At 38.0% G+C, this 26276-nt stretch overlaps 2 protein-coding genes across 11 annotated transcripts in view; one reads left to right on the forward strand and one right to left on the reverse strand.

Annotated features, from left to right (window-relative positions):
* The window catches only part of LOC129726936 (uncharacterized), a 187299-nt gene extending 164506 nt beyond the window's left edge, over positions 1-22793 (forward strand). Inside the window, exons 8-12 of the mRNA XM_055684215.1 lie at positions 5950-6828; positions 19794-19925; positions 19988-20184; positions 20248-20497; positions 20565-22793. Coding sequence (XP_055540190.1) covers positions 5950-6828; positions 19794-19925; positions 19988-20184; positions 20248-20497; positions 20565-22165 — 3059 coding nt within the window. The 3' untranslated portion in view covers positions 22166-22793. The remainder of the gene's footprint in view (positions 1-5949; positions 6829-19793; positions 19926-19987; positions 20185-20247; positions 20498-20564) is intronic.
* The window catches only part of LOC129726942 (uncharacterized), a 289022-nt gene extending 264824 nt beyond the window's left edge, over positions 1-24198 (reverse strand). For 2 of the 10 annotated variants that reach the window (XM_055684242.1, XM_055684244.1), the window contains exons 1-3: positions 23953-24196; positions 23403-23892; positions 23129-23269 (exon numbers count right to left, since the gene is read on the reverse strand). In XM_055684242.1, coding sequence (XP_055540217.1) covers positions 23129-23269; positions 23403-23868 — 607 coding nt within the window. In that variant the 5' untranslated portion in view covers positions 23869-23892; positions 23953-24196. Of the gene's footprint in view, positions 1-2363; positions 2527-22645; positions 23270-23402; positions 23893-23952 lie in introns of those variants that run through there. The other 8 variants (XM_055684240.1, XM_055684238.1, XM_055684241.1 and 5 more) reach the window with 7 other exon arrangements.
* Between the last annotated feature and the right edge of the window lie 2078 nt (positions 24199-26276).

A 26276-nucleotide genomic window follows, 5' to 3' on the forward strand; every position in this document is an offset into this window, starting at 1 on the left:
CGGGTTTCTAAAAAACAGCCAAAAATTGCCGATTTCCATACAATATGAGTATCTTCGGAACCAGAATGATACACAGTAGCTAGAATCGACCAGAGACACCATTTTGAATTCGAAGATGGTGACATCCGGTTTCTCTAAAACAGCCGAAAATGACCAAATAACACCCAATATGGGTGTTTCTTAAACCAGAATGACGCTTAGGGGCCAGAAATTGTCTCCAAATGCCATTTCTAAATCCAAGATGGCGACTTACGGTTCCTGAAAAATAGCCCAAAGGACCAAATACCATCCAATATGAGTATCACCGGATCCAGAATGATGCAAGGAGCTATAAATTGACCTTATACAACAGTTTGAATTGAAAAATGGCAACTTCTGGGAAACAGCCGAAAATAACCGAATACTACTACATATGGATATGTCCGTAATCGAACTGATGTAGAGTAGCATTGACCCTGGACACCATTTTGAATTAGAAGATCACTTTCAGTTTCTGGAAAACAACGAAAATAACTGAAATGCACCCAATATATATATATCCGGAATAGAGGTCATGTACAAAAGTCAAAAGTCAAGGATGTTGTCATTCCGATAAAACCAATCATTTTCAAACGATATAATCCAATCGCAAGGAATCAATGAATTTGAAATGTTTAAAATTATTAAATTAATCACTAAAATAGGCGGGACGGAGTTTGCCGGGTCAGCTAGTCTTAGATACAGATACTGCAGTCTAGCGGGTTCAAATCCGGTGGCGATGCAGGCCATTCAGATGAACTGATGAAACCAGGCAAATTCTGCTTACACCATTTCTAAACGATCAAGCGCATAAGCGCATGAGGGCTGATCCTGTTGAAAACAAAAACTGTCTTTCAGCATTTCAGCGCAAGAATGCAAATGACCTTTGATAACATGTTGCAAGTGTTGTTTAATTTCACGCCCCTGTCAATGAATAGCAATGCTAATTTCCCTTTTGTCGATATACCTCCTCAAACCATCACAGTTGAAGCGTTTTGATATCGCTCGACTGCTCTGTTATCGGCTGGTATATTACGAAGACATGCTCAATAAAGACGGTCATTTTGCTTTTTCAAAGTTGCCTCCAGAGTAAACAACTTTTCGTCCAGAAAAATAATGTTATGATCTGCGTGCGTCTTCAGCAGCAATCGAGATCTATCAACCCTGTCAGTAATATTTTTACGAGTTAATCCGTGAATTTTCTACTTCTTAAACACTTCTTTTTGATAACATTTTGCATAGCAGTATGGCTCATGTTCATTTCACACGCCATTTTCCTTGCCGAACGGTCTGAATTTCGCCAGAAACGTTCCTTCACTGCTTTAATGACCGCTGGAATCCGAACGCTCCGTTTTTTACAAGGTTTCTTCTTAGGAACAACCTTGCCTGTATCCTTCAAGGATTCAAGGACACTTGATGGTCCTGTTGACGAATAATCTGCTTCAATTCAGCTTCCTCCTAATCTCGATGTTAGCCAATCCTTGCAGGTGCAAGACCCTTATTTGTTCTCTATTCGAATCCATTGCAATTTTCTTGAGAAATAAACTGAAAACTGACTGTATTGATTCCGAATAAACAGTGAACACGTCACTCTTTCGAAACATGCTCAGTTGTTTCTCATGCTGTGACAGAAAATACAGCAAGGCACTGGAATACGTGTATCTCTTCATGCCACCAACTTTCGTACAATTTCCAAAAACGAATTCAACACATTTACAATTCTCAATTGACAAAAACTATTGATTATATTTCTAACAAAAATTTAAAATCGGAAAGCTTTTGATCGCATCCATGTAACCAACAAATATAAATATTTATATAAATAATACAAAATCGGGGAGATAACGCAAAACGCTATACCTAAAAAAGTTCTTTGTGTAAAGTATTGCACTTTGCATGTGTAATGAGCCCTGCCAAGTGAGTCGTAAATAATCAGTAAATCCTGTCTCGTCGGTTGTAAAACAGATTTCGATTCAAACAGCATCGCACAGAGTGATGTCACGTATTAATGTGCATTGACGGTAATGTCTGTGTAGCAGTGATCATGAAACTGCTAAGCAAGAGGTACGGTAAACCGACATATGACTCAACACATGTACTTAGTTGATCATTTCGCGTTACGAAACACTTTGTAGGTTGGTGATGCACTTATTACAAAGAACATTACTTCGTTAAACAAAACATAGTTGTAGCGCTACAGTGATATTTAAATGGGGAAGGGACTGTAATACCTTGAGTTCTGGTACTAAATAAAAATTAAACACCTTTGTTTTACAAAAATTTGCAACATATCTGCTGGAGAAAAAAGAGGAAAGTCTGGATTACTTTTAAGCATGTAGCTTCTTTTTTATTGCATAAAAGTAATAATTTTCTGAAAGTTCAATTTTATTGAACAACAACGAAACACGTCTGTTTATAAGAAATACCAATTATTTGTGGCCGTCTCCCCGGAACCGCTTTTTGTAGAGGTTTGCGGTATTTACGATACGACTGGGCCCCGTAGACCAGCTGGAATAAGAAAACTCATATTATTTCATTAGGTTGGAAGTGTTCCGGATATCTGAACGATTATTTTTATAAGTATTTTCCAAAAAGACATGTTTTGAGCGCTAAGAATTGCATTGAAATTTTTCTAGCAAAGTTTAGCAAAGCAACTTCGTGTATCAAAAGACGTTCGTTCAACGATCGAGGAAATCAATAACGAACATTAAAAAAATGAAGAAAATCGGTTCAGTAGATTTACCGTAATCATGAACATGGCAGTTATTTTTTGAGAACCACCATTCCGAGATCAACATGACGAGGCGCGCTTCAAATCGTTCTAACTTTCTCCCTGTTACTCAGATTATATGAGATTATGAAAATTTGAGAAAATGTTCTCTAGAAGCTGTACTTTAAGATAATGCGATAAAAATTTTCTCGATTTTTTCTAAACGAAATATAACTCCTTAACAGTCAATCATACACAAGTAAGGTACACCGGGGCAAGCTAAAATGCGGCGTAATATAAAACAGGAGCCTTCACTTCGGCCGTTGGTGATGTAATGCTATGCTTTCTGTTTATAATAGTAAATATCACTAAACGTCTAAACCGAAACATTGGAATCACTATGCGCAAACTGTGCTCTTGTTTACTTTTCGATCGTCGCCCATTCAGTGCAAAGCTATAAATGATGAAAAAATGCAAGAACTTTTGATGTGACTTAGTGTGGGTTGTAGCTTCAGTCAAATGTTACTTGTGCGTTTACTTGAAGTTTTTCGAATACCCCAAAAATTATTTTTTATGGTCAAAACCCTGTTTTTTACCTTATCTCACATTTTTATATTTAATTTAGTTATTTTCCAACCAATTTTTTATATTTTGGCTGTTTTGGAAAGGCGAAAAATAGAACTCTTGAAACATATAAATATGTCTAAAGAGTTTACTTATATGTGATGAATAGTTTTAAATAAAATAAGATGTTTTATATTCAATAAAATAAGATGATTTTTTTTTCAAATTTTACCTATATGTGATAAATAGTTTTAAAATAAATAAAATAGTTCATGTTATTTTTAAATTTTTCCTAATTTATTCGCAACTTTTCATACAAATAATGGGCTTAAATTGCTGTAGAATTTGAAAAGTACATTTAGTGCCAAACGAAAAAGGTAAGTGTTGGTCATGAAAATCTGTTATAATTTGGCTGAGATATGACTTGATGTTTTCCACCATATACTTAGATTTCATCAAATCATTTCTCAGCATAATTATAACAGATTTTCATTAACAACACCTATTGTTTTCGTTTGGTACTAAAAAACTTCCCAAATTTTACAGCAATTGAAGCTCCATCATTACAAAAATGTGTGCAAAAATGCGAATAAATTTGGAAAAATTTGAAAATAACATAAACCATCTTATTTATTTTAAAACTATTCATCACATAAAGGTAAACTTTTTAGACATATTTATTTGTTTCAAATGCTCTATTTTTCACTTTTCCAAAACAGCCAAAATATAAAAAATCGGTTGAATAATAACCGTATTAAACATAAAAATGTGAGCTAAGGTAAAAACAGGGTTTTGAACATAACTTATAATTTTCGGGGTATTTGAAAAACTTCAAGTAAATGCACAAGTAACATTTGACTAAAGCTACAACCCAAACTGAGTCACATCAAAAGTTCTTGCATTTTTTCATCATTTGTAGCACTGTGAAATAAATTTGCGATAGACACCAAAAATTTTGGTTTTCTTAAAAAATATATAACTTAGCCAAATATCAACCGATTTCCACAAAACTGCTTTCATTTGATTCGGAATTGAATATACTTTCGAAATTATAGTGGATTTGTGGAATGTTTCTTACAAAAATAAACGGCAAATTTAAAATTAAATTGAAAAATTGCGTGAAAAAGTTTATAAAATTAGATATAAACTCAAATAACTTACCATGTTTTATTGATATCAAAACAAAGCTGTATATATTTTGAAAGCTCTATTTGTCCTCTTCCTAAAACTGCTTTAATATTGAAAATCGGTTGACAAACCACTGAGTTAAAAAATATTATATACGCCGAGGTCCAAAAAACCGTATTTTGACCATAACTTCAGATTTTGGGGGTGTTTGGAAAATTTCTAGTATGAGTGAATATTACACTCAACAAGACCTACAACCTACACTAGGTCACTTCAGAAGTTCTTGCATTTTTTTTTTTCATTTGTAGCACAGTGTTATCTAAATAAACAGTTGGATAACTAAAAGGTACAGCATTCTTGAAATATGATAATTGTTATAACCATTTTACTTACTACGAATTACGAATATCTACGTACATTTTCCATACGACTGACGCATGTCCCTAACACAGATATCAGCTAGCAATGCCATCTAATTAGTACAGATTTAAAGCACTCTCGCAGCAGTTACCGTCTTACTATTGCAAGTATTTTGAAACCACATTATTATCAGTCTTAAGCCGTTTTTCTATTACAAAGTATGTCACTAATTACGAAAGACTTCTATTGGGTTTTATTTCATTTTTTGAATTATATATCAATTTCATCGCCCTACTAGTTAGATATTTTTCATCCAAACATTTGTGAATTTGCAAACATAATTCACGTATAATTGCAGTGCAAAACACTTCCCAAGAAAGCATCAATAATGAAAGTGTAAAGCAGTTGGCTGCCGCCCAGCGTGTTCACACTTCATTATACCTAGGCTTACATAGTTGCTACCACTAGCGCTCACTATGGCAGCAGTCATTATTTAGTTAATCCAGATCACCTTAAGCGCTCGTAATGGATAAGTCGTTAAAAACTTTCGCAAATCGCGAATCAGAATTAGATCTTCGGTAGTAAAATCATATATCTCCGTCGTATAATTATGTCTAAACAAGTGGTAGCTTTCAATATTGTACTCGAATCACTAAAAAAGAATTCAATAAAATTGGCACACATTGACTATCAAGAATGTTTCTACGCTAGATAACCTAATATGAATTAAGATGTCATTGAACACCAGAGTAGCATTTCCTACTTAACGTGATAGCCTTTCATATTAAAATATAAAAGTACATATCGTTGAAAGGAAAGTGAACGTGAACGATACCACAACGATGCATAATTTTCTGACGTGCATCCAGCACACGCAACTTCCTAGGACGATTAGGAAAAAATAATTACCGATGCAGTAAATTATGAAAACACACCACTATTTATGAAAATTATTGTTTAATGGGAAAAAGTCCAATAGCCGCCTGTAGAGGGAAAGTGGAAAAACGTGCACTCTATTGCAACGCATGTTGACTTTCAGTTCTCTATCGAATATTGTCTAACTTAGACGTACAATGTTTGCAAACAACGCAATTGCTAGCTGTAGTGTTGACCAAAGCTACCGTTTCTTAGAGCATGTTGATTAAAATGTGTTTTTTCTCCCCTTTCAGATCTGACCATGGCGGATGCGCTCAAACTGGCTGATATGCAAAGGGCCAGCCTCGAATTCGAGCGGCAGCGGCATTTGGCCAACTGGTTAATCGAGTCCAGTCCGCATATGCCCAAACCAACCCCGCAGCAGCAGCAGCAGCAACAACAACAGAAACAGCAGCAGCTCAACAAGAAAGGGAAATTCAAACAAAATCCCATCTTTTTCCTAGCGAAAATAAGCCATAACATGAACTTCAGCGGCAGTAACAATGCACCCATGGGGGGAAATAATCTGCTAGCAAGTAACTCGATATCTTCAACCTTCAACTCGCAGACCAATCTGCCATTGGCGATCGTATCCTCCTCGGGACGCGACGGCCACAAACCGAAACTCAGGCGATTCAATTCGCACGACACCAGTGCCAACATGTTCTCAGTTGCGGAATTCGAAAACGCCCGTTTAGCCAGGAGGAACGAACTGGAAAATGCTGCTCTGCTTCGACAGCGACAACGTTACAAGCTGAATTCTCTTTCCTCCGGCGGCGATTGCTCCACCGGTGAAAGCAAAGGTTCGAAACTCAGCAACGACTCATCCAACGAACCACTGTTTGCCGAACAATTTCTGGAAAAGTTTTCACTACCTCGGGTGGTACGCGTATCCTATACCTCGAACGGGGGTAGCAGTTCCGGTGATCAAACCATGACCTCGTCCAGCTCGGCCGAATCGACCAGCACTTCGGAGGGGAAGAGGAAAAAGAAATCATCCTTCCCGAGTCCGTCCAACGGGGAACTGTTTCTGCTGTATCGATTCATGCGCAATTACAAAATTTACCACGCGTTCAACTCGAAGACCGGTACCAACCGGAAGAAGGGGTACAAGATACCGCAGGATTATCCCGGTAAGTGAAACTGGTGTGATAGTAAACTCTTGACAAGTTTTAGTTTTGGAAAAGAACATTCCACTGAGTTTTGAACAATTTTGTGTACTCTGTTTTTCAATTACACTAGTTAGCAGAAGCAAAAATAATGTGTAGTTTTCAGAGACTTAACCCGCAGTGCTCAAATACGCTCAAATAGACGAGTTTCAGTAAAATCACTGTAAATATGATATTACTTTATAAACATTGTTTAGGTTTTTATTAAAGATTCTAAATGCGGGCTTGGGTACTAGAGGGTTAAAAAACCTAAATTAATCCACCTAGCGGTCAAAATTTTTATGAAGTTTGTTATTTGTAAGTTTGAGAGATGACTCGTTTGTATGACACTCACACTTAAAAAATTTCGCGGAATCTCGGCATTGTTTGTGTAATTTTAAGCCGAGTATCGCGATACACAGTTGACTGTGCTCTCGGCAAATCCAGCCGAGAAGCGGCAAACCAGTCTAACGACCTTTCGGTTATATAAGCTGAATGTTCGGCACAGAACCGTTTTTTCAGTGGAATCCAATCGCAGAAAATAGTTTTGCTGTGAATCAGGTAGTTTTCTTTCAAAAGATAAATTATAAGCTCGATGAGTTTTGGTAAGTAAAGAAATTTATTCATACTAAATCTTGAATACTTATCTTTATCTTGCTCGCCAGTAGGGCATTAAGCTAAACATCTAATCTAAAATTACGTCTAATGCCTATCCCTAAAACAAATAAAATATTGTATTCACACGATTTGAAACTACACTTTTCGAGTTCCAGCCACTTCCCAACAATCTGTTTTACATTTTTTCCGGCTACCGGATTGTAAACACTTGTAATTTGCACAAATTTCAGCCAAACTTGTATCCGATTCCTGTTTTCTCACCCGTAACACGCATAAATTTGCACTAAAAAAATGGCGGCAACTCTTTCATGAGAATGACAGCTGTATTGCCGAAACACGGCAACGAGTAAAATTTGTGCCGAGATACCAGTAATGTTTTTGCTGACCTCGGCATCAACAGTGTTTAACGATAAATTCGGCAAAAAATAGAGACGAGATTCGTCAAGCTTAGTTTTTTGGACGAAGTCTCGGCAAAATGATCTGACAACTGTCGGCAACCGGCATTTTTTTGCTGAAATACCGGTTGAATGCAAAGTTGCCGAGTGAACTCGGATGTTTTTTTGCCGAGCTCGAGATTCAATTTTAAGTGTGCTACACACTTAGATTTTTTCACCGAGTACGGTAAACCGCTTTACCGAGATTTCAACAGCTGAGAACTCGGTAAAAATCTCGGTGAAATATCAGATTACCGAGCTTCTGTAAAATAAAGTTATGACAACTGTCAACTTTTAACGAGTATCTCGGTAATATTTTACCGGGAAGTAAAACCGAAACTCGGTTGAAGTTACTGAGCGCTCAGAATTTTTATCAGAAATTGTGCTGTAATTTTTTATAAGAACTTCGGTAAAACATCGACGAATCCGGTGAAAATCACTGAAAATCGGAATAAATGAAATTTCTTTCCAGAATAATTAATTTATTGTAATTATTTCCTGAAAATTTGATTTATTGCAATAATGATAGAATAAGAAAACTGATCCAAAACGGAATGATTACCTGAACATTTTATGCAGCTATGTTTACTGCATAGAACGAGTGAATTTCTCACCAGTTGTACTTAATTTATCAACGTTGAATACCAATGCCTTAATGCATAAAAAATGCTTATCATTAGGAATACAGTTTATGGCAAAAACATTAAAGCACTTACAAAACCTTAGGAAAGCAGTCACTACTTCACTCCCAACGGAAATGTTATGCCCAGTTTGTATGTGTCTATTTTCCTGAGAATAACAAATAACTTTTAGCAAAAAATGTACTTACTCAATATGTTAGTTAATCTCAATATTACAGATTCTTCCTCCCGGTTGATTAAACGCAAGATCTCCTCCATTTCAACAACACTCGAATTAAACAATTGAAACGCGTGTGAAGCAAATAGAATTTTGGCGCAAGTTTTTTGACAGTTGTGTTTTTGTTGCAATCGCACTTGAATATGTTTAACGAAATCTCGGTAAAAGAAAAACTGGTTACAGAGATTCGGTAGATAATTTTACTGAACTCGGAGATTTGTTATTTTACAGTTTATCTCGGTAATTCACTTTACGATATTCCGGTAAACATGTTTGATTTTCGATATATCAGTAAAATAACAGAACTACGGTAAAATGAAAACATTTCCAAGTATTTCGGTATTTCGTTTTACCGAGGCCACATTATACGATTAAGTGTGTAGTTATGTTCAAATAGGTCGTGTAATACTTGAGATAATAGACTTTCGTTGTTTTACAAATTAAAACATAACGGTTGCTTAAGTTTGATTACAATCAAATGAAAAGGGAACGTATAGTGGAGCCAAACTTTGAAACCACGTGTTCAATCATAATTCATCAGTTAACCCTTAACTATCCCGTTCATTCGATATTAATATTGTTCAAATCGGTTGTGTAGTTTCTAAGATAATGAAGTTTAGTGATTTTCACATTTCGATACATTACAAACGAAGTTACATTCCGATTACAGCAAAATTCAATAGGGTGTTATGAGGCAGCTAGACCACTCATTTGACACTAATTTAGTGAAAATCGGTTCAGCCATCTCTGAGAAAAGTGAGTGAGCCCAAGTAGTCATCAGAATATGTTTCTTTTCATAGCTGGATTTCACATTTTTAAACATAACAGGAAAAGTAGTAATTTTATGAAAATCGGTCCAGCCATCTCTGAGAAACATGAGTGAGATTAAACAGTCTCCAGAACACGTTTCTTTCTGTAACTTCTGAACCATATGTTCAATATTCATAAAATTTAAAAGTTGAGGGTTTTTAGGTTCATTTCAAACCAATTTTGTTCAAATCGGTTGTGTAGTTTCTGAGATATTGATGTTTCGTGATTTTTACATTTTGATACATAACCTCTAAACTAGAAATCAGATTACAATAAAATTCAATAGAGTCTTATAGAGCAACTAGACCTTTCATTTGCAATTGATTTCTTTGGAATCGATTCAGCCATCTCTGAGAAAATCGAGTGAGATTGGGAGAGCGTTACACACACACACACATGCGGAAAATGCTCAGCTCGTCGAACTGAGTCGAGTGGTATACGACATTCGGCCCTTTTGAGCACTTTTATACCTTTATTTTTTGCAGTGATTGCTATACCTTTCTAGGAGAAAGGCAAAAAGTGAAATGATAGAAATGACTTTTAATTTCAACTTCAATCCCGAGCAAGGCCGCAAACATTGAAATAGTACAATATTAAATTTAAATGATGCTCACATATTTTGATCGTAGCTATAGTTTTAAACAGTCTGCGGGTTTCGTTTCTTTCTATAACTTTCAAACCACATGTTTAAACATTATGAAATTTATTGTTTAAGGGTTTGAAAGCCCATTTATTTGAATTCAACTATGTTCATAGCTTCTGAGATATAAGAGCGTTTTTCACATTCTGACGCAGCGCCAAAACTAAAAGTTTGATTACAATGAAATTCAATAGCAACCTAAGCGGCAAATAGACCCTTCATTTGACACCAAGATAGAAAGAATCGGTCAGACCATCTCTGAGAAAAGTGAGTGCGAAAGAAAGATGCACATACACACGTACACACCCACACACAAACATATACACTTATACATGCATATATGCAGAAAATGCTCGATTCGTCGAACTGAGTTGAGTAGTATATGTATATTTTTCTACCTTGCAATTAGCCAGTGATCGTTAGGGAAAGTCCATATGTTTACTTTCATTATGTGATTTCACATTTTTATGAACAACGGACACAGTTACAATCCGATTGCAATGAAATTCAATAGCAATCTATGGGGCCTTTCATTTGACACTAATTTTGTGAAAATCGATTCAGCCATCACTGAGAAAAATGAGTGAGTTTAAACAACCTCAGGATAACTTTTCTTCAAGCAGACAGTATGTGAGTAGAGAAAGAACGAGAAATAAGCGAACTGGAAATATGATACAGATTTGGAAAAATATACCGCATCCCGACGGGGTCCCGTCGGGATGCGGTATATTTTTCCAAATCTGTATCATATTTCCAGTTCGCTTATTTCTCGTTCTTTCCCTACTCACATATTGTCTGCTTAATGAGCTTGCGTGTTAACGGGAAAAAGCCGTTGTTAAAAATAGAAATTCAGTTCGTAACTTTTCTTTACATAACTTTTGAACCATATGTTCAATCATGACGAAATTCAAAAGTTAAGGGTTCTGGGGACAGCCCAATCATTTGAAACCAGTTTTATTGAAATCGGTTGTGTGGTTTCTGAGATATTGATGTTTCGTGATTTTTACATTTTGATACATAACCTCTAAACTACAAATCCGATTACAATGAAATTCAATAGCAACCTATGGCGCAACTAGACCTTTCATTTGCAATTAATTTTATGAAAATCGGACCAGCCATCTCTGAGAAAAGTGAGTGAGAAAAAAAAGTTGCACATACACACACACACATACACACATACACACATACATACATACATACAGAAAATGCTCAGTTCGTCGAAAGAAGTCGAGTGGTATATGACATTCGGCCATTGGGACCACTTTTATACCTTCGGTTTTTCCAGTGATTGCTATACCTTTCTAGGAGAAAGGCAAAAAGTTTCCTCGTAAGCAATAGTATGAATTGTAGATCCCACTCGGAAATTATCCATGTGGGTACTTACCCACTTGGGATTATCGGCCAAAATGCACCGATTCTTTTTAGCTGCGTTAGAGCGGTGCTCTGAAATAATTTTCTTATATGGTCTGAAACTGAGGGATTTTATGAATAATTGAACAGAATTTTACAATTATTGGTTCAAAGTTCATAAAATTACTTCCATTTTCCTGATATTGAGTGTTTTGATGATATACCCCGGAAATGGACCTTTTGAAATAGATTCTACTAGGACTTCTAGAGGCCATAGATACAATTAAATAACAAGGTCAAATACCATCCAATATGGGTATTTTCGGAACCGGGATGATGCCCAGGAATCCGCAAACGACCCTAGATGCGATTTTGGAATCCAAAATGACAACTTCCGGTTTCCAAAAACATTAATGGTCGAATACCACCAAATGTGGGCATTTTCGGATCAATTTGATCCTGAGATCAGAAATCAATTCCAGACGGTATTTTTAAATTCAAAATGGTTACTTCCGGTTTGCGGAAAACAGTAAAGAAACAGTTACAAGAATTTCATTGTTTCTATGACCACTAGGAAAATCTATTCTGATTTTAAAAGTTTAGCACCAAAATCATTTCAATGGTCTGTGGAATAATTTCAAGAGCTTCGAACAAATAATTGTAAGATTCTGTTAGAAAAAATCATAAAACCATAAAATTTCTCAGTTCCGGAGCTTATCCTTGAAAAACCGTATATCCGGGAATATGAAAAGTACCTTCGAAGAAACATTTTTTTAATCTTTCTTTGTATCACATTCTCGGTTAAATTCTGTACAAAAACATCGTTATTAAACAGATTTTTTCCTTACGGTTACAAAACATAATGCGTACTTTCGCCTCACAATGAGTCTGATTTTTATGACAAACACCAAAACAACAATTATATAATAGTTTTTAGGTTTTGTTGTTTTCGTGTTTTTGTAGTTTCCGAACAAATAAATCGTAGTTCCCAAAGCTAGGAAAATTAGATCAAAACACAGCTTTCCTTATAACTTCACACCATTTAAAGGGAATCTTATGTCTTTACATGTGTAATTGATACCCCGTTCACACTACACCGCACATCACCTGATATCAGGCGCTGTGCTGTGGAGGCCTTATCACCATCCATATCACCTGATATCCCATTCAATCGAGCAGTCATCGGATATCACCTCGGCTGCATGATGTCGTGGATATCATGTTCGAAAACCAATAAAAACCCTGATTTGCATCAGTTGACAATACGGCCAACTAGAGCAAATGACACGCAACTCTGGAAATTTCGTAATGCGCGTTGAATGCGAAAAAGACGGAAAGAAATATTTTTGCTTTTGTCATCCCGCACATTTTGACAATTGCATATGAGAGTTCGCATAGGTAACTACAACTAGCAGACATCTCTATCTCAATTGAACTGCTTTTGTTGTCTTGACTGTTTTTGGTTTTCTTTTTTTTATTTACCACACCAAATAAAGCAAATGTCAAACCATATCATTGTAGTGTGAACACCCGAAATGATATCCGATATCATCACGCGATACCAGGTAATATGCGGCGTAGTCTAAACAAGGAATAACTGACGTTATAATGCTGCAATTTCATACAATGTTGCCAGTTTATTTTGCTCGTATGTTTCGTAAAGGCCAATGCGTACTTTCGCCCCTCACTACTTTATAACACCTCCACGTTCCATACCGTTCCAAACTACTCAACCGAGAAAAAGGTGTAACGAACGAGTACACTGCAGCCTTTTGACGCACTTTTATCTTTGCTAAGGGGACCAAAATTCACAGAAATGGTTAACCTCTCTTGGGGGAGGAAAGCGGGCTTATCAAATTTTTCCAGTATGAGCTCTAGGGCAAAAGCTATGTTGACCAGTGTTATCTACACCTATATGTCTATTTCCAGCTACTAAGGAAGTTTCAGTCAAGTTATGTTGTAATTTTCCATGTTAACTTTTCACTCAATTTTAAAAATCATCACAGACAGATAAAATGTGTGAAGTGAAAAATGCTGGTCTAAACATTTGTTATAACAAAGTTTGCTCCAGTTCTCCAGCCCTGCAGTCTACGTAGGTTCCGTTTGTGGTTAATTCACCATCTCCACGTTCCGTTCTTCATCTCCACCGGAGATACGCAGCACCTTCCACGCGAAACACAAGCATGGTCCATGTCTCATGGTCGTAGAGGACTACCGGTCTAATCAGTGTTCTGTAGATGGTAAACTTGATGCAACGGCAAAATTTACTTGATCGGAGCGCCAAAGTATAAATTATAATGCTTGCTTGATTTCATCACCACCAAGTTGAACTCACTAAAACTCACTAACACTAACTAAGTTGCACTAAATTCTCTTGAACATCTTCCTTTCGTGTACTTCGCCTTCGATGAATTAATGACCTGTCCAATCCTTTTAGTTCCGGCCTTCTGACCGATGTACGTATCCGCCATCTTCAAAAAAGGTTCCAGCCCTGATGTCGATATCGTCGGCGAAGCTAAACATAGCAACATTTCAGCATAACCTACCGAACCGCGAATATCTGATCCATGGTGGCACGGTCACCCATTAATGGTGCCTGATGGTGCCCTACAAACAAAGTCAACGGCAAAGTATTTGGGAGAGTACCTTGTAGGCGGCGTTTAGCAGAGTGATGGCGCGATAATTGCAGCACTTCGAGTTGTCGCCTTTTTTGTATATGGGTCACACAATACCTTCTGTCCATTATTGCGGTACTCGTTGTTTCTTCCAAATCGTGGCATTAACCCAGTGATTGGTTCTAGTCAATGTTTCTCCGCTGTTCGCTGAGAAATTATTCCACTCCAGCAGCTTTGTTGTTCAGGGATCAGAGGCTGGAATCCTAATGTCCTCTGCTTGTGCGCCAAGATCAATTGCCATACCGTCCTCGCGCTCTACTTCATTGCCGCCTAGATGCTCATCGAAGTGCTGCTTCCCCCTTTCAATCAGCGCACACTCGTCTGTAAGGACGTTGCCGTCCAAACTCCTGCACATAGCGACTTGTGCCATGTAGCCTTTGCGAGAGCTGTTCAACTTCTCGTATAACTTCCTAGTGTCTTCTAGCGATTTCGGTCCTCTTGCTGGAGCTTCTACCTTCGGAGGACTGAGTTTTGGCTGTTTCGTGCCCGTCGGTATCGTTCCACGTTCCTCTCGTACGGTGTCTTCTCCTCGCTTAATTGCTTGCATTCACCGTCAAACCAGTCATTGCTATGATTCGGAGCCCTAGTACCTAGTAGCGCTACAGCAGCGCTACCTATGGTAGATCAGATGCTCCACCAATCGTCTTCAGGAGTAGATACACTAAGCTGCTCTTCAGCGAGTCCAGCTGCTGCGCGGATTCTTGTGCAACCCCGGTGTCCCACAGTTACTCGGTCGCGGTACTCGACTTCGGCGGGTGTTATGAACCGTCGAAAGTTTTAGCGCATGCACACAGCTACCAGGAAATGGTCCTAATCTATATTCGCACTGCGGTAGGTGCAAACGTTAATGATGTGGGAGATTAGACTACCATACAACGAGGGACCGTAAAGTTTACGCACCGATGGCCGTTATCATTAGACACGGTGTACAGACTATCTGGCCCGATTACCAGTCTGTACATTGGCTCCCGTCCTACCTTAGCGTTCATGTCCCCAATGACGACTTTCACGCCCTGTCGCGGGCAGCTATCATAGACCTGCTCCAGCTGCGCGGAGATCGCTTCCTTCTCGTCGTCGGGTCTTCATTCATGTGGGCAGTGCACGTTGAAGATGCTGTAGGTGAAGGACCGGCCCTTTATTCTCAACTTGCATATCCTTGCCTCTGCCACTCCATCGCGTGTTAGCGTATCTTGCCCAGTACTATGAAGCCAGTTCCCAGCTCGTTGGTGGTGCCACGACTCTGGAAGAAAGTAGCCGACCTGTGCCTGCTTTTCCGTACCTTCTGTCCTGTCCAACAATGTTCCTGCAGCGCTACGACTTCTAAGTTTCGTGTATGTAGCTCGTCGTTAATTATCCTGTCGCACCCTGGAAAGGAGAGCGATTTCCAATTCCATGTTCCAAGTTTCCAATCGTAGTCCTTGTTTCGTTGCCTAGGTCGATTGTTTATATTCGTACTCTCTCTTACATTGTTTGTAACATATTCTTTTCGTGGGTGGCTCGTTGTTGCCTAGGTTCACGTCGACCATCGTCTCAGTTCTGTTAAGAGTCCCACGCTGACAGCAGGACGATCAGCCGCTCCTGACATGGAGATCAGTCGCGCAGACCACACATCTTCAGGACGTTTCCTTACAAAGTTATAGCACATTTTAGGTTTTTTTCGATATCTTTTAAGAACGTACAGGTCGGACTCGATTATATACAGTCTTCGAAAAATTTTCACTATATATAATGGAATCCTGTATATAATCGAATCAGAAAAAAATTTTTTTTGTTTATTTTGCATAAATATTTTGTTGTTTTTGAATAAATAAGTAGGATTTTTTGACTAACCCCCTTAAAGTCGCAAAAAACCTTTCTTACAAAAATATATGTATATACATATAATCGAATAAAAAATATTTTTTTTTTGTTTATTTTGCATACATCCTTTGTTGTTTTTAAATAAATAAGTAAAAATTTTTTGACTAACACCCTTAATGTCGCAAAAACCTTTCTTACAAAAATATATGTATGTATAGATGTCGTAGTTATTCTTTATGTTATTGCAGTCAGCCATGGCAAGAACACTACACCGTGCTGCACGGGTGCCACTTTTGCATAGAAACACTACACGGCGTGTATTGCAACTTGCACTGCGTGAAGTGTATTGGGTAGATAGTAGATTAGCTAGATTAGCGACTTTCGTATTGGGTAGATAGTAGATTAGCTAAAAACGTCGCCTTTAATTTATTTAAATTTTTGCTCACCAGTATTGATTTCAACTTCATAAAAATAAGTGTTTGGAAAGAGTCAATCTCTATCACCTCAACCTTAACATTGAAATAGTAATATTAGTGTCCATTCAAATTTAACGTGACATAAATATTGGACTTCCGGAAAACCCTCACCACTTTGTCTAGCATGTTTCCAATACTCAGCACACCAGGCATAAAAAATTTTCTCAGCCCTGCTTGCGTTATGTAACATTTGAACGGACTTTCATGAATCAATAAGGAAGCGCTTATTTATAACGTAACGCAAGAATAATTATTGTTGATCTTCTTTCCCCCTTTGCCATGCTTTTCGTCAAATTTTCCGTATGGGTTGCAACACTTTGCCAACCCAACACTCTTTCCCGTTTCCTGAGCGTTACATAATTTGTAAACGTTCCCTCGCGATATTTCTGTTTGAGATCAGCTTTACTTTACTTGAAACATTATGGCTCAAAAACCAACGTTTTGGGTCAAAAAATGTTGTGTTACGTCATATTGGACTGAAGGGAACGTCCATTAATTACGTACCGTCAATAAAAACTATTTTCGACCCCCTCTTTCCTCTAGGTAACGCTCTTTGTATAGATCTTCAAAAATTTTAGTATTGATTGCGACGTTTTGTCAGATCTCTACCTCCCCCTAAGCGTTACGTATTTTTGGACGATCCCTATACGACATTGCTGCTTTAGGTAAGTTATATTTAAAATTGAAAAAAAAAATATGATTCGATTATATACAATTTTATATATAATCGAATCATATATAATCGAGTCAATATATAATCGAGTCTGTATTAGGGTTACCATTTCGTTGGAGGTAAAAATCAGGACAACTTTTTTCCAGCAAAAATTTGATCTAAGCTATTTTTATTTTTTGAGGTATCAATAAATAAAACACGTAATTTAAGATTTGCACTTCAAAATACGCCAAAAGTCTCATATGTAACGTATTTCTCGAACGATTCAATTTCGCAACTTTGATTTATTAGGTGTTAGTAGATACCTTAAAAAATGCAACACTAGTAAACTGTTTGAAATTAACTTAACAATTGTCAAAAAACGTTTAACGGTTTCAACGACTAGACAATTTCTCTCGTCAAGATTCAACCACAGAAAAAAATCGTTCGAAATAAGTTCGTTTCTTCCCGGAGTCAAGATGAAAGTACTGAACTTGCTTTCTTTTTGAATATCCGGCATCATTCAGAAAAATCAGGACGAATGCTAAAATACGAAAAATAAATCAGGACGCTCCAAATGGATCTCAAAATCAGGACATGTCCTGCTAAATCAGGACGGATGGTATCCCTAGTCTGCAGTGGTGGGCACCGCTAACCGAAAATTTAGCGACGCTAAGCGCTAAGCCACTAACCGGAAAATTTAGCTCGATAATCGCTAAACGCTAAACCCACATTAGCGGAACTTTCGCTAATCGCTAATCGCTAACTTTTTAATAAGTAAATGGTCATATCGCTATATTTATTGCTCGTGTTTTGTAAGATTTGGACCACTTTGATCTTTTTTGGTAAAACAAACGAAAATAATTACTTTTTGAAAGCTATTTACAATGAGAGGTTCACGAAACGGTATTCATACTTGATTTTGTAAAAACAAGAATAACAAAAGTTATTTAGCTTGCATTAAAAAAGATAGTCTTAGGAATGTTTTCATTAAAATTCAACTATTATCTGAATCTAAAAAGTAGAACCAAAGTTGTCATAATTTCAAGCGCATTGCAATTTACAAAAGTTCTTGGTGTGCCGAAAATTCAATCTAGACCTTGAGCTTGTTCTTCAAAATGCTCCTGTGGTTTGTACGATAACTGGAACTCCATTCTAGGGTAAAAAGACTGACAAAAGTAACTTTGGCAGTAAAGTATGTTCATCTTTCGAAGCAATTTACGTAGGTACGCCATCAGCAATTCACAGTTTTTCTAAATATTTCTATTGTCGCTTCTCTGCAAAATTTAGCGAATTAGCGATTTGCGTTTCGAAGGCCAAAATTTTAGCGACGCTAACAGTTTCGCTAACCAGCTCAAAAATTAGCGAAATCGCTAAACCGCTAACTGAATTTTAGCGTCGCTAATTAGCGATTAGCGAATTAGCGGAATGGTGCCCATCACTGCTAGTCTGTATATAATCGAGTCCGACCTGTATAGGGTAAAAGGGGATAATTGGAGGTATGATGGCAATACAGTGTATTCAATAAATTCGAATACACTTTTAAAATATGTTTAAAACATGAAAATACAAGTTATTTTTTTATGAACCAATTTTAATTGAGAACCTTTACGACATATTAGCTGGCTGCCTCAATTTGGCTCTGGCTAACATGTACGACCATACATGAAAAACCATAATCGCCGTGTGGGTCGGTGCGCCGTCCTGTTGAAAGACGTTACTGATACTTTTTCGTGTAGAGGTTTCGAAGAACCAGGGCCACAACCTTCTTCAGACCCTCGGTGTAATAGTACGCTGTGTTAATTTTCTCGTTTTTCTCGATAAACACCTGGATACGGCTCCCCGGGATGTGGAACGGGTGGTTGCTGGCCAACGTTGACGCTCACAGGCGTCCATTTTGGACATTGTGCGGCTGTTGCAAGACAAAGAGAATCATCAGGAAACACGAGCTCCTGACCTGCGTGCCGCAAAAGTATCAATTTGGCTCTGTTCAGCCTCTTCTTCGTTGTGGCCTCCGTCACTCCGTGAACCTTACATTTCCTGTACGGCTTGTATCCCAAGTTCTTCGTCATAATGATGTGATCGAGCGGTTCATTTGTCGACAAACCTGCTCCTTCACTATCATGTTAGCGGCTGGCGTCAGCGCCGATCGCGGCCGCCTGGTTCTCGCACGCTTCTGGGCCGAGCCCGTCTCCCAGTACCGACGGATGGTAGTATAGATGAAATACCGCTTCACTCCGTTGGAATATGTTGCCAGGTCACTCATCTCTCGCAGACAACTTTGCTACGACGGCGCGATGCTCCTTTATCGTGCGCGTGCATTTCAAGTTCGTCCTCCAAAGACGGTTCTTAGCATTTGTCTTAAATGCTCCAAGTTTTAACGAAGCATTTTTTTAAAGCAAAAATGCTAATCAAATAATATTGTATTGTATTGAAACACAGTTATTTTTGCTAATTTTGATAGTCGTTGAAGAATAATTGATTCTAATTTTTCCGTAGAACTTGTTTTTTCTCTGCGGGATATTTCATAATTGTTTGTTCTGTTTCAAAATTCTTGTTTCCCTGGTAGTTTGTAGTGTATCGTTTTGGATTACTAAATAAAGGTCTAAAGTTTTATTACTATTATTATTTTAGGTTACTTTTCGTTTCTCACCGAGAAAGGATCCCAGATGGCGACTGTGTATACGACCATTGTCCAGCTGGTACGGGAACGCGTTTACAAATTCTTGTCCCTCGAGAATCTTTCAGCCTATACTGAATCACAAGGTGAGTGTACAAAGATACAAACGAAAACAAACTAAAACTCTTCTTTTATTGGACTCGTCCAGACAATTTCAGCCAAAAAACTCACTACATTAAGGCGACAGCCAAAGCCGGGCAGGTCTATCGCTTACTAGCGGTGTTTCAGGACGGAGATCACAAGACATCCTCTAGTCACAAGGATAATGCTTCCTTGAGTGGGAGCGTTTCCAGCACCGAGAAGGAACGTGGTAAATATGCTCAGTTGCTCGGTGATAATAGACAAGTAAGTTAACACATCGTTTTGCCCAGAATCCTGAAGTTAATCCAACTTCTTTCTTGCAAGCAGATTTACTACGTTTCACTATCCGCTAAAGGAAAATTTTATGAGATCGAACAGCACACAGCACCGGTTTTGCAGAAAAGTAGCAGCTTAGGCCACCCGAGCAGCAACAGCAAGACGCCGAAGCAACTCAACCGAGAGTGTGTCCATCGTATCGGATTTATTATGCAATCTGAGGTGAAGCTGCCACTTAATTTAAAACTAATTGCCAGCATGAGTGGGACAAGCACCGGTGGTTCCCAAAATAATGTGCCTGGTTGGTTGAATAGTTTGATTCGATACATGCAAGAGATTATAAACTAAACCGCATTTTTTTATTTTAGAGTACATAACAATCGCTAAGATAAGCGCAGAAAACTACATCATTGCCTGTCCGGTGGATGAACAAGAGCTGGCCTCATCATTAACTCTAACCAAGTTACATATCACACCACAGATGAAGTTCACCAAATGTTCACTGGGCTTTGACAACGAACAGCGGATGTTCCTCAATGCGGGAATACAAACAGTGCTGAAATTTTGCCAGTTTAACTGCGAAAACTTCACTCGGGTAGTCGATAATGACACCAACTGGATGGAGTTGCAGCAAATGATCAACGCGGTTCAACAGCACCAGCAGCAGTCGTCCAATAGTCTCAATCATTTGGCAACAACCGGCCTAGTCGGAAAAAGTGAAGTTCTAAAGAAGCTAAAGCTAACGCGACTGTTCGGGGGTGGTTCGGACCGGAACCAGCATTCGTCCTCCTCTGGTCATGAGAAAGAAGACTCGATCATATTTTTGAGTAAAAATGAACTTGAGAGCCTCGAATGTAACCAACAACAGCAGCTAGCATTGCAACGACAAGATCAAGATCATCAACCAGTTTCGTTATCATCTGGACTGAGCGACAAAATGAAAGTTTTTACACCCAGCAAGAAACGGTGGTTCAAAGGACTACGATCCACTGGTGGCCAGAAGCGAGAAGATGAAGTGAGCACTGAGCCCGACAAGGATCGAGCGAGCATTGACCGCTACCAGGACATGTCTCGTTTAATTCAAGAAAGATTTGGAGAGATGGACATTAGTACTGTTAATAACAGCAAGGCCAATTCGGATATAGGATATGACGATACAGTTAATGATAATCCTGAAGAGTTGGGCAACGAAGGCGGACTTCAAAAGTGTCTTTCGTTGCAGCACATCGAGCTGAAAAGTGGGAGTTGTATGGATGTACGAAACAAAACTAAACCAGATTTGGTTAACAATATCAACTTGATAGAACAAAATCAATCCGAAGAGGTGATGTCCGAATCAGAAGATACCCTGTTCTTCCCCATTCGAAGTGCCAATCAGCAATCATTTATGACGCAAAAGTTATACTCAGAATTCCACGTAAAAACCAAACAACACAGTAAATCCCAATCAAGTATACAACATCTGCTTAATTTAGCCAGTCCGCAGCGTTCGCAAGACGGCAAGAATAAACTAAAATTGTGCGACAAAAAACGGTCAGAAATAGTCCTCTCATTTGAAGATCTTCAAAGTCTAACCAGAGATGAGGAATTGTCCAACGACGGCTTACTACGAACTCAGCTCAACATTCTAGACGACTTACCATACAGTAGCGTCCGAGATTCGATCGTATTTCAAGAAGCCGAACTTCGAACACCATCGGAAAGTATATACGCTGAAATTTGTTCCGAAAGTCCCCCGGGATCCGCCAACGCTCACCAACAGCAGAAAGCCCCTGTCTTCCAAACCACAACAGCTCTCGTACAACCACCAACGCCACCAGCGAAGCCGGAAAAACGGTTTACCAGCATTCGCATTAATGTTCCCTCTAGCGACACATGCCAGGCAGTTAGTCTCAACCCAGCCGGAAGCCGTTGTGCATCGGTTATTGCTTGTCCCGTCGAAGACAACATCTACAATACAATAAAATAGTAAAAAAACTCAAAACTACACTTTCAGTTCACGCTTGACGCCTGTTAAATCGGGTCAAAATCGAGCTTGCCTGCTTGGCCTTATTAGTGAGTTATGAATGCACAATTTTTAACGAATCGAACTGAACCTTGGAAATGGCCTTTACATTATTCATACCACCAAAACGATCGAGTCAAGCAATTGAAAACCGCTACATTCACTTAAAAAGCTCAAAATACGTGCCTTCAATGTTTTTTTTAAACATTTACGTACCTTAACATCTCGAAGAAAAAAAGCGCCGAAATACTGCCCAACCGCATGCTTCAAAAGCAATCCGAACAAAGATACAATCTTATACTCTTTTCTGCTAGTTTTTAGACAACAGCGACAGGGAAAGCAAGCTTAGGATTAACGAAGAAAGGAAGAACATATAACGGCGACCAAAGTATTACCGGAACTTGTGATAAAATGTGCGAAACAGCTCAATAAACTAGTTTAGAATAAAGTGAGCAGCAATCAGTAACCTCTATTACGTGAAGCTAGCAATATGATACATGTTGAACATAAGTTGCAATAATTCTAAATTTTACCATATCTGTTGTAGGTCGGAAACGAAACCTTTTTTTGCACACGGACGTACTATTAAGTGCTCAAAAATTTCCCTATTATGCTTTGCTAATCTTCAATACCCGATAATTCAACAAAGATATCTCGAAGTGTTCTTTGTTTGATCCCCAATACTGTCCACAGAACAGTCAATTAGAATCTTTTAAAGTAGTTCGACAGACCAGAGAAATCACTTGTTTTGGCAATGATAGGATCGATCTATTCTAATAAATTTAGATGTAACTTATATCCCAGCCTTACTGTAGTACTCGAAGCGTAAGTTAGAATTGATATTCTTGCGTTTATATTTAAAAAAAAAAAAAAAACAATGACAATGAAAGAATAGAAATTCTTAAACTCACAATGATTCTTTTGTACCTTCGATGATTTCCAACATTTGTTCGCACTGTTCCCGATCCTCAACATCGCTTAAAATGTATTTGAGAAAGTACAGCAAACTATTGTACTCGTTTAGCAAGACACTTCGCTCTTCCTCGACGTACTTTGTAGACTCGAAACCTGGAAAATGTTATATTTTATATTTATCTTTAAACATCTTCACTTATAGCGAGTATTGCGTAGTGTTTTATTCCGTATTTTTTTCGCTATCTACTGGATACCCAAAATTTATCAGATTAATTCAAAAACTTACCTCGTTTGGCATTTTGGGGCAATGTGTCCAGATAGATATCCATCATTTTCTTCGAGTGCGCGACCATTTTCGCGTATTCCCGCTGCGTTCTTATCCGTACCTCGCACAGTTCAGTGTGCATTTGCGCTTGGGTCTTCTTCATTTTCAAATTACCATGGGAGTCCGATTCTTCGTCCGACAAAGGCATCGTTTCGATTCGGGCCTGCAAATTATCGACAAATCCTCGATACTGGCTATCTACATAGCGACCGCAATCCTTCTGCAGGTCTTCAAAGTTAGCTATTCCAATGCAGGAGAGGAGATCAGAGCTTTTTTTCTGGCGCTTCTGGCCATTATTTAGTTGCACGGTAGAACTTTGCGGAGTAAACAGATCCTTCATGTTGTCGGTTGATTGGCCGTACATGTCGAAAAACGTATTGTCCAAAAGTTGAAGTGAAATTTCCGTCAGCATAAAATTCAAATTCATCTCGAATCTTGGATATTGTAGCAGCTGCAATGACATTGAATATTGATAACTAGCTTTCAAAATAATGCAACAAAACAATGTAACCTCAAATAAAATCAAACAACCACTTGAACAACTTATTTATTTCTCTACTTCATAAAATTGATATTATTTTTATTATTTAAATTCTGACACCCATGTTCTTATTATTCATATTTATAGAAGAGTCCTGTTTTAAGCGTGCACAATCAATGATCATAAAAGAGAGGTGAGGAGGAGAGTGAATTTTTCTAGGATTAGTAAATGCTTCAAATTTAAACAACTAGACGAACTCAATGGGAAACCCGAATAGCTACGTCACTATTTGGCATCAATTATGGGCAGAGGGGGGCAAGCAGAGGAGCGCGTGCAAGTGTTAGTAAGTTTGGTAAGTTTCCTCCTCACCTGTCTTTTATACTCATTGGTGCACAGTTATCCAAGTATGATGACAGTTCTACAAGGTATGCTACATTTTTGTCTATCCACGCACACAAACAAATCTCGTTATGAAAAATTTCGCGTTTTGTATGGAATTCAGAACATTTTTGGATTTTTCTCGTTTTATGTTGTTTTATATCTGATTTTTTTGGTTGGAGAGTGAATCTCCAGTTGAAACACACTAGAAATTGATATTAATTTAGATTTAGTGTGAAAAATTGCGACAATATGTCGAAATAAAATATAAAAAATGCTATATTTCTAATAGTTGGAGCATAATCTTAGTCATTGTCATAGCTCATGACTTTTGTTACTGTATGAAACATAAGCGACTCTATTTAGAAGCGCTATTAGAGTACAAAAAAAAACGAAAAGTGCAAAGAGGTTACCGGCAAATTGAAATCATTTCAAATTTCATACAAAATTGGAAATAGTTCATAACGATCACTAATACTAATGCATCGACGTGAATAGCATACCTTGTAGAACTGTCATCATACTTGGCACAGTTATCTGCAAGCTGACAACTTGCGTGAATTTACCCACCAAAATATTTGACCCACTACAATTTTAGCAGCGAGTAGGTGAACTATCGACAGCGCCACCTACATGTCAAACTACAAAAATATTTTAGTGGCTTGAAGGGTGAATTCATAAGATTATTTAGTCCCTAGATAAGTAATGTCGCTAGTGTGCCCATTGTATTCGAGGCAAATCATGTTGCACAAGAGATCCCTAGCACTAGAGTCGATTTGTCGAGATTCGACTTGAAAACTGCTTTGAGAATCATGATCTAGTTGATCTACCTCTATTTTGACCCTTGTTATGGGCAAAAACTGCCAAAAGAAAAAGCAGACTACACTGAACCAAATTGCTCGCACATAAATGTGTTATCATTGCTTGACTTTAGCTTTTAACGATTGTATATCATTTTAGAACTGATTATCACCCTTTGCTTGCGCAGTTCAAACAAATAAGGGTAACACTAAACAGTTAAAATGATTGTTATTGTTATTTTGCTATGGGAAAGATTATGTATGAGCACATCGAAACTGAAACGGTGTAAAACTGAATCGTAAAACAGTTCATGTTTGTATATGATTTTCCTAACCCATTCCCGGCGGAGAGTAATCAGATTTTACCTCGAAAAATGACCTTCAAACTCTTATTACTCAGCAACTACGCGTACAATTAACACAAACTGGGTTGCGTATTGTATATTGATTTGTTCTCGAACCGTATTTAAAAGTTTAATCGTTCAAAATATCAAGTTCAATTGTTAAGTTGTAATCCAAGTTCAGATGTTAGGTGATGCCATACGGCATCACCCGCCGGGAATGGGTTGGTGGGGCTGACATGGATGATTTTCTTTCACATATGCGCTTGAATTCATGTTGTAAATTATCGACAACTATCACTGAAAATATAAATGCAAAATTTTTCATTGATGATATTTTTTACAAGTGTGCATAGCGAATCATATTATTTAATGTGAATTATTAGTGCATCGAGTATTTCATATGAATTTTTTCATTTCAACCATCTGATACTTCTGAATAAATAATTCTCTAATCGACGATTCCGTTCAGTGTAACGACGTTTGACGTTACGTTCCCAAGCAGATCAACTCCTATACATAACCTGGAAAAATCCAGCGACGCCAGCGACATTACTTATCTAGGGACTAAATAATCTTATGTGAATTCACGTAACCTTACTAATTTGTGAATATTGTGGCGCCAGCACTAAATTAAAGTTCGCAAGTCGGACTCCCGACTTCCGAACTTTCTTCCGACTTTACAAACACATAGAGCAACTGCGTGTTCACACAACATGAACTGTGGGAATGATTTCAATGTATTTGTTTTTGTAAGCCGAACTGACAGCGTAGTGGCGGCTGAGATGGTTGCAGTGTTGCGAGGACAACAAAAATAAGCATCGGAAGTGAGCCT

The sequence above is a fragment of the Wyeomyia smithii genome, chromosome 3, assembly GCF_029784165.1.
Source record: "Wyeomyia smithii strain HCP4-BCI-WySm-NY-G18 chromosome 3, ASM2978416v1, whole genome shotgun sequence".
In the NCBI taxonomy this organism is placed as follows: Eukaryota; Metazoa; Arthropoda; class Insecta; order Diptera; family Culicidae; genus Wyeomyia; species Wyeomyia smithii.